Source organism: Sinocyclocheilus anshuiensis, unplaced genomic scaffold (genome assembly GCF_001515605.1).
Source record: "Sinocyclocheilus anshuiensis isolate Anshui unplaced genomic scaffold, SAMN03320099.WGS_v1.1 scaffold1003, whole genome shotgun sequence".
NCBI lineage: Eukaryota > Metazoa > Chordata > Actinopteri > Cypriniformes > Cyprinidae > Sinocyclocheilus > Sinocyclocheilus anshuiensis.
In genome coordinates this window covers 2,076,776-2,086,827 of record NW_015542495.1, presented here as the reverse complement: position 1 = coordinate 2,086,827, position 10,052 = coordinate 2,076,776, and the positions used below count along the sequence as shown (strand labels likewise).

Genomic DNA, 10,052 nt, shown 5'->3' with positions numbered 1-10,052 from the left:
ACCGTTGAAAATCATTTGAACTTTGTGTCAGCACGTCATAACTAGAACGAGGCATCAGTTTACTGCATCCAGCGTAGACAACATCACTCATTATAATGGGTTCTATTCTACACCGGACGTGAGCGAATTCTATTCCATTCTATTCAATAGAATTCTATTATATTTTGTCGCGCCACGCGATGTGACCGATGTGATAAGCATGAGTTCTGGGCCGCAGTGCGGCCAGTATAAACACCAGCATTGACTGAGTGGCCGTGATCAGCTCCGGTGGCCGTAACACAGGCTTTGATGTGCCGCAGACGCGTGCCGTGATGCGCAGATCAGCTCTAGTCTCTAACGTCACTGAATCTGCTGTTAAAATTTAACCATCCATTCATCATATCATCATGCAAAACTAAGAATTAGAATCATTGTAATGTGACGATCAAATATAGGTGCGGGTGGGTGGCAGGCGGATAATCTGAAGCAGCGGACTCGGGTGAAGTTTGAGCTCATCCGCGCATCTCTACACTACACTGACCTGGGTCGCCAGTAGCAAACAATGGAGTGCGCTCTGCTGGACAAACTAAGTAATTACACCATAATAAAATTATATCGGACTTTATATTGGCCATCGGGCTCCCTGCTTTCCAAGATATCGGCATCGGCTGTCAAAAAACCCATATCGGTCAACCACTATTCAGAAGCATTTAATCTGCGTTACATGTTTTGTAAAAAAAATGTTCATATCAGCAGCATATTCACCGATACTGATATATCGGCGACAGGCTCATATCGGCCGATAATATCGGCTAAACGATATATCGGTCGGGCTCTAATCTTAATAACTGATAGCAGTGCGGGCCTCAAGTTTGTGACGCTTCACAATTGCCATATTCCATCCACAAACTTTCCTTAAATACAAATTCTAGCAACATTTAATCACCTTCATATTTTTTAAAACCTGTATAGGCATAAATGTCTAATGTTGAACACAAAAAAATATATTTTGAAGAATGCTGGTAACCAAACAGTTGCTGTTGGTTTTCCATACTATAGAAGTCAATGGCTACCAGCATTCTTCACAATATCTTATTTTGTGTGCAACAGAAGAAAGAAACTCATACAGGTTTGGAACAACATGAGGGTGAGTAAATGATGACAGAATATTCATTCTGAGGGGGAACCGCTGACATAATGACTACTTCTTTCTGGACCACAGAGGATCCCTCTCCCCATTTTTGTACATTTAGCAATCGATAACCGACTTGCATCACTGCCCTATCTGTGAAACACAACTCCAACGTGTCTCAACACACTGACACCATGTGACAACTCTAATGCAATGCTATGTCACACTGCCCAGTCTTACTGGATTACAGCAAACACACGCTCCGTATTACATTACACACTTCAAGCCCTTCTAATGAACCTTACATGCAGATACATTTTCACATCTTGTTTTTGCAGGTGAGATCTGTTAGCATTTCAAGATAGAATTTTCACTGGCAATTTTGTAAAGATGTTAACAAGAAAAAAAATTACCTAAAAATTAACAAAACATTTTTTTTATTTTGGGTAGGTTAATGGAACTGTCACTTTCCCTATTGGGTCAGCTCTATATCTTTAAAAAAAATTGTGTATATGTACTGCAAACTTAGATTGTCTGTGATGATTTTCTTGGTTTCAGATTGTGCCTGTCAATTTTGATACTAGTTAACTAAGTAAATTTATGGCAACACTTTAGAATAGGGAACAATTTTCATTATTAACTAGTTGCTTATTAGCATGCCTGTTATTAACATATTGGCTGTTTCTTAGAACGTATAAAGCACATATTCTACATGACCATATTCTACATCCCTAATCCTACCAAATACCTAAACTTAACAACTACCTTACGAACTATTAATAAGCAGCAAATTAGGAGTTTACTGAGGCAAATGTCATAGTTAGTGGTTTGTTAATAGCGAGAATTGGACCTTAAAATAAAGTGCGATCAAAATTATTTAACTGGCAGACACAAATGAGGTTTCATTGAAATTGCATAAATGATGTCACAATCTTTGTAGCATCAGTTAAAATTTTGACATATATGGAATGTTTATAAATGTATGATCTTGGATTTTCTAATACATTTATAATAACTGTATTTTTTTAGTTATTGATTGTTTTTGTAAAGAAAACAACATTTGATGGACAATAATGTGAAAAATGCATATTAATGCAATTTTAAAATACTTAGTTAAAATTATACATTTCAAATTGGTTTATGTAAACACAGAATTATACATTTTATTTAAAATTCTTAATTTAGCATTTGTGAAAACACACCATTGGTTAAATCATAAGTTTACTGCTTAAACAAACAGTGACATTTTGAAAGCACCACAGAGCCATGGTGTTTACATTCTTTACAAGTCAACCTACAAACAGCTGACTTGGATAAAAATAATAATAATAATAATTAAATGGGGGGGAAAATGACACTTCTCCTTTAAATCCCAAAGCACACTCTACTGTAGCTACTCTATTACTTTTGGTAACAGCTCAATGTAAACATTTGACCTGGCAGGGATGTAGATGAGCAGACACCTGTAATTGGAGAGACTCCTTCAGAAGGAAGAGAACAGCAACAGAGAGGACACATTATTTTAATTATGTCTCACCACAGAGGCCTGTAGCCCAGAGGGACTTATCAATGTACCCATCTAGGGGAATGACAGCGAGAAAGACAGAGCTACGCAGACGCATACACACGCATTTCTGAGACAAAGAGTTTCTTAGATGACCCGAGATGAACAGTTTGTTCTTTTGGAGCCCAATAAAATCATGACGCGCACACTAATTTGAGCACGTAAACACCTAATGAGGATTAACAATCTCATTTGGTATTCCCAACACATCATCTATTGAATTCACATCTCACAAAACACACGGACTCATCAAACAGCTAACGCTCACAGGAATTCTTTGGCTTTTTAATTTAGAAACTTGATAATTCTCTTTCGCAGGGTTTGGGTTAACCTTAAAGTCAAAATGTGATGGCTTTTTAAACTGGATTTTCAAAGAGAAAAAAAAAATTACTTAAAAGTGATTTTACAAAGACTGCATTACAGTAGCTTAGAATGCCTAAATGGGAAGTAAATCAACTAAAACTTTGATGTAATTAATCACAGTTTTCTGTAATTAATCATGTTAGGTGCAATCAATCACACCTAACAGTAAAACTTGTAATAATAAATAGTGTATATTAATCGGCCGGCCAATTTTTGGCATTTTTTAATTAATCGGCATCGGCCGATTGTGCTGCAAATTAGGTGGATTTATAGGCAGGCGCATCTGTGGGCAGCTAAGCGTTGTTGCGGAACACTGGAGAATCTCTGGCTGCGTGAGAGATGGAGAAGCTCTACAGCCACTTCTTGTTCACACACAGCTTCAGCTAATGATGGCAGGGCAAAACAGACCGTTTCGAAAGCGTAATTACGTTTTACCATACTAGAATTGATGCCAGAAAGTTATATTCATAAGTGCAACAAGTCAGTTGCATGTGAAAGTAGAAACACATGCAATTCAGACTTAACTTCTGGGCTGATTATAACATGCACGTTAACTTTCCTCATAAAATGTGTGTGTAGGTCTGACAATAGCATCCACGATGTCATCGCTCGTGGCCAGTGCACTCTCAAGCAGTTGTGAGCAGCGGGCTGTGTAATATGTGTGAACTATTTTTGTTATAACTTGGCCATTTGACTTATAGCAGTGTCCAGTGTTTCCCATACATTGAGTTATTACTTCGTTGAATAAACTGAGCACTGCACGTTTCAAAATTAAAATGCAGCGCTGGTGTTTTTATATGAATGTATCTTTGAAAAGAACCGACCGTCTTCAGAAAAGCTTCGGTGTTATTTTCATTTCGTCTTTCCTGTAATGCCTGATAAATAGGGATGTAACGATTAACCGCGAGCCGGTTGAAAATCGATTAAAATATGTGACGATTCAAATCAGTTGAGATGCTAAACAAATCGCGATTCATTTAGGGGTAGGAGTTTATACTGATAAAGTAGCGTTTGTGAGCGCAGTGCTTATTTGATTACAGCCGTTACCGGGGAAACCGCTATATCTCCCGCTCCATCAGCGCCTCCTGCTGGCAGAGAATTAATTTGCAGTCTTTGGGAAACACTGGTGTCTGTCAGCAAACATAAACAAAAAGCATTCTTCAGAACTGTTTTGAGAAGGTGCTTAAGTTTTGAGCCATGTATTATCACTCTGAATTAGGCTACTACTACTATTACTACCTTGTACCGTGCAATAATAATTTACTCAAACTCACTTTTATGAGATGAAGGGAAAAAAAAGAAAATCGGCCAAAATATCAGCCAAAAAAATCACCATCATATATCGGCCATCGGCTGCCCTGATTTCTAAATGTCGGCATCGGCCAGTGAAAAACCCGTATCGGTCGACCTCTAGTGTATATTTACACGCTGACTCCCAAATGAATGTACAATCAAAATAAACGAAGCATGTTTAATAATATACTTATTTTTAATAGGCCTATACTTTTGATAAGATAAGTATCATCGAGGCCAGTATCACAGGTAGGGATGCCAATTAATTAAATTATAAATTAATTTTTTTTTTTTAAATTCTTTGTAAACAATATGTTTTTATTCTTAAAATGTGTTATTTGATTAATCACAATGAATTTCCAATTTCTAAGAATAAAATTAGCACAGTCATTTAACCTTTATATTTGAAAGTCATGTTGTTTTTTGTTTTTTTTTATGTATCACACAGTACACAATGCTCAAACAAATGAATATGCTTATATTCTTAGCCCTACAAAATGGGCACCAGCCAAATAAGAAATTCTATTCAGAGTTCAGAAAAAGTGAACATAAAATGAAATGTCAGGCAGAAAGAAAGATAGTCATCATTCACTTTCATTTTGTGGAAATAAATGTCACTGACATTCATTTAAAACATTTCCTTTTGTGTTTGATGGAACAAATAAAGTAAACATAGGGTCGATTTAGATTTTGTGCTGACTTTAAAAGCATTACAATAGTGCACAAGTGCAAAACACTCATATGTTGTAGTGTTGACGTGCTTTGTGATGTTAATTTATTGAACTGACCTCTGAACTTTCCCTCCGATGACATCATTGGAATTTGAACGGTATGCACATCAAAGCCTCTTAAAATCCCTCAAACCGTGACGTGCCAAAAGGCGATCTATGTTTTCACTCACCCACACATATAGGCTTAACTACTCTATAACAGATAATAACACCATACACTAACTTTGCAAAATTACCAAGTTGAAAAAGCTTTTCCATGACTCATAGACTCTTCTCGATTCCTTGTGTTTTTCATTAAAGGAGATATTTAAGGGTATGGTGATGCATCACTGCAGTGTGTGTGTGTGTGTGATCAAGAGAGAGATGGTCTGAGGTTTACATGGTTTACAGACATTAGTGCTGCTACATTAGGCCCAGTCAATTTGTTTTCACCCCCGTAGCTCCAAACACGACACACACACCTCCGCTGAGACCAGCTGTCCAGCAATCAGTTGGGTTATTATCACACACAAGCTTCAGGTTATGATCCGCAACACACCACACCCCGATCTCTATGGTGCACAAACACTAGCCATTTCCTGCCAAAAGCTGCGAAAACAACATCTAATGAAAATCAACCCAAACACCAAATGGAAAAAAATCACTGGAGGAGATTGGTGATAGACTGATACATATCAGCCAAAAAAATGAATCGGTCAGCATTTGGCTAATTTGATATTTTCAGCCAAAATCATCCACCAAAAGCTGTACTCACTTGGCTTCTGAACAGTAATTTAAATTTTCTGTAAACATCCAGCCTTGTTAATGGACTAACCTCTGTTTTTTTAAATAGGATTAGGATAATGTGTTTTTGTTTTCAAATATTTTGAGTACATTTTGAGAAAATATTGTCTAAATAAACTGATCATCACTGATCACCAGATTATATAATTTAACCTACATATAAATTATAATAAACAGTCAGCCGATCAATATCGCAAAACATTTTATTTGCTTATTTTGTGATAACCAACTGAAAATGTGTTACCCTGCTCATTACTTTTAAATTATGATTAAATACTAATAATAATTTAATGGTGTAGGGATGTAGAATATGGTCATACAGAATATGTGCTTTATAAGTTCTAATAAACAGCTAATACCTTAATAATAGGCATGCTAGTTAATAGTGAGAATTGGTCCCTATTCTAATGTGTTACCAATTTAACTATTTTTTTTTTTATTATGTGAGAAAGAATATTTAAAATATTCCACCAAAGAATGCAAACACTGACCAATCAGTATCAAATATTCCAAAGAGCTACGTAATCAACAATATATTCACCATTGACCATCTTTTTAGATATGAGAATTGACACTAAAAGAAAATCATATTCGCTTCACCGCAAATGTGCTATGTATGATGAATTACTTTCATATAAATCTACACGATTACTGGCCAAAAAAATCTCATATCTTGCTATGAAAAATAAAAAACGGCTTCTTTGTTTTCTAATGGATTAGATTTAAAATATTATTGGATCTTATCACAGTTGAACCACTTATTGAAATGCTCATATTACAGCATATTACGGCCAAACATTCGGCACGTTGAGCGATTGCTTCATCGTGTGAGTGTTCTGGCTACTAAACCACGCCAGGTGTCAACGAACCCTAGCGAGATATTCACAGGCTTCACTACGACCCAGTGCCTGGTACAGTTGTGTTTTAGACAAACACATGAAGTCACCAAACCCTCCATGTGCTGGTCATTTCAGCAAGCCAAAGAGGCTCTCCATATTTAATGATCTGAGAGAGAGAGAAAGAGAGCGAGTGTGTGTGTGTGTGTGTGTGTGTGTGTGTGTGTGTGTTGGTTCCTTCCTTTCACCAGACTCCATTGTGCCACTGTTATGGGTAATTTGAACACATTGAGTTTGTGTGTCTGTGTGCGTCTGCGTGTTGCCTGGAGACGAGTGGCAGCATTTGAGATACCATCTCGCTAACATCTCGGTGGAAGCAGTGTATACTGAGGTCAGGATGACTTCAGACAGTACGGCTTGAACATAAAATGACAGATTAATGCAACAGACACGCACTGTGAGAAACGCAAATGATGTATCCGTTGTCTGGCGTCAGTATGATATCTAGCCATCTTTTTTGCCTTTTCACGCTCACACAGGAGTGGAAAACTATTATCTTGTAGGCCTTAAATACATCACACTACTATCGGCTGAATTATGTGTATTGTGCTAAGAGATGAAAACAAATAAATGTTTCATTTAATTCAGTTGTTTCTATTATGCTAGCCTGACTGTCATAAACCATGCTTCTATTTTATCCCTAATTCATAAAAAGGCCTTTTACTAAACTAATATTTTATAGCAGAAAACTAATAAATTGCTCATAAAAGTAAACAGCTTATGAATAATGAGGGCTGGTGTTAGTAGTTATAGATCAGGATTAGGGTTGGATATTTACAGATACAGACTACCAAGACTTAACAGTAAGGTTTTTTGTGAGTAGTTCAGAAAAATAATATGTTTTATACAATTGAATTTTACTCTATATGTTGTTTTGTACCAGTGACAGCTACATTTTCCAAATCTGAACTTGTAACTTTTACATTTATTTACTATTTATTTTAAATATATAAAATATGTATTAATGGACATTTTTCAGACATATAAATGCTGCATTTTCAAATTTAAACTTCTTCAGTTTCACATTCATCATTTAATATTGTAAAAATATACAAATGTATTGCTGTACATTTTTCAAACATGTAAATGTGTTGTTGTTTTTTCAAAGGGAAAATGATTTGTGTTAGCTGATTATATAATTTATGTGATCAAAATTCTGGTCCAAGATGGAAGGCTAACTGGCTGAAAAGTCTCTCACAGTCCTTATTGTTGATTCATAGGCTAGAGTTGGATAGTTATGGGTAGAGTTTATGATTAGTTGGGACAGACAGTTAGATTTAAGGGGACTGGTTAGTTCTGGGTATGGATTAGGGTTTGCCACAGCAGTCCAGAAGTCACCCACAAATACACCCCATTTAAACACAAGACTTGCCTTCATCTATCATGAACCATGATAGATGCTGTTTATCTCAAATGTTTATTTAATCTATCACACGTCTACGTGTGCTGATTTAAACACATGTGACATTTCAGGAAACTCACAGATGCTCAATTGCATGAGACATCATGATCAAATCTACCATCATTTCACAATAAGAGCAGAATGAAGCAACAGGTCGCCATTGTCAGACCCCTCCTACATATAAAACCATCATCACCGCAGCAGCTCATTACCAAAGGACCCTTCAAAAACTGCATTTCCTGAAAGATGAAGCTGGCGATTATGGTAAGGGGCATTACATTTCCGATACGTGCGTGTGGTGTTCGGCCAATCACAATGCACTGGGTCAGCTGGCCAATCAGAGCAGACTGTGCTTGTCGGAAGGAGGGACTTTGTAGAAAACGAAGCGTTTGAGAGAGGCGGGGCATAGAGGACCTACAATAATGTACAGTATTTAAAAAATAATGTGTTTTTTGAACATTAAAGCATGTCAACGTATTCTGTTACACCAAATACACAAAATAATGATCTTTAAAAAAGCATCATATGACCCCTTTAAAGCTCTCCTTTTAGCATCAAGTGCATCGCATAGTGTGTGTATGGGTTTGTATTGAGTGCATTGCGACAGCTCTGTTACTTTGTGGCCATTTAGCCCATTTGGAACGATCAATAACTCCTTCATTCCAAATGTTCTATTATTAATCATTTATAATAATTCTGACCAAAGTAAAACGTTGACTATTTCGACAGTTATGAAACATATAAAGCAATATAAACATAATAAAACTATAAAAGCTAACGGGTTGAGTAGCCTAAAGGGTGGACATCAAAAGAGTAACTTAACCATTAATGCACAACCAAACTTTCCGTCACTTTTTTTTAACGGTAACTAGAGCGTAATACAGTTTTAGTGACTGTGTAATGCAGTTATAACAAAGAAACGGGACAGTTTAGGTCTCTCATTATTGTTTCTTACCGAGCAGCAGGAGTTTGACCTCTCTGGCCGCTTTCTCTCCGTCATCTCTCAGGTTTCTGTCGATCATTTTACTCCTCTCCACTGCCGCCTTATCCTCCGTGCTTAACGTGCAGCCCATCCTCGCGACGATCCGAACCGTTTCAATCAGCATGCACCAGCTCGCTCTCCGGAAAACCACACGCCCTTCTTTAGACAAGAAAACCAAGAACCGAGCGCAAAAGAGGGTCTTGAAAATCAAAAGACAGAGGACAAGGTCTGGCTCTTGCCTCGTTTGATCAAGACTGCTCCGTTAGCCCCCGTTATTTTACCGTAAATCCCTTCAAAGGGATGAAAACAGGTCCGTAGACGCGTCGCGATCCGTTCCCCAGCGCGTCAGTGTTGACGGGCGCGCGCTGCTTCCTGTTCGCGTGCATGCAGGCGCGTTCACGTGTCGAGGGGGGGACGCGCGCTTGGCCTCAGCATCAGCAGTAAAGGAGGACATGAATGATGCAGGCGAGCATCTCTTCGAGGCTCTTCTGGCCTGTGTCCAGCTTCAAACAGACTCACAGGATGAATGGGAGCTATTAAATCCATTTCTGGGGGGTTTATCCTACCCAGGCAAACCAAAATGTATTCAGACACCTTCAACATTTCTCACATTATCACAGTTCATTCGCTATAGTTTAGAAAATGGTAATAAAATATGACAAGAACTCGGAGTTAATCTGTGTCAGAACAAATTCATCTTGATAATGTCAGATTACTTTGATAGAAAGGTATGTAATGAATTAGGTTGAATAGCTGTCAGCTGTTAAAGGGGTCATATGATGCTTTTTTAAAGATCATTATTTTGTGTATTTGGTGTAACAGAATATGTTGACATGCTTTAATGTTCAAAAAACACATTATTTTTCAAATACTGTACATTATTGTAGGTCCTCTATGCCCCGCCTCTCTCAAACGCTTCGTTTTCTA

The 10,052-nt window shown here is 37.4% G+C and overlaps 1 protein-coding gene across 5 annotated transcripts in view; it reads right to left on the bottom strand.

The window, feature by feature from the left end:
• LOC107694196 (guanine nucleotide-binding protein G(i) subunit alpha-1-like) overlaps nt 1-9,506 on the bottom strand; it is a 29,852-nt gene extending 20,346 nt beyond the window's left edge. For 4 of the 5 annotated variants that reach the window (XM_016493835.1, XM_016493834.1, XM_016493837.1 and 1 more), the window contains exon 1: nt 9,099-9,506. In XM_016493835.1, the coding sequence (XP_016349321.1) occupies nt 9,099-9,249 (151 nt within the window). In that variant the 5' untranslated portion in view covers nt 9,250-9,506. The remainder of the gene's footprint in view (nt 1-9,098) is intronic. The other variant, XM_016493833.1, reaches the window with a different exon arrangement.
• Nucleotides 9,507-10,052: the final 546 nt, after the last annotated feature.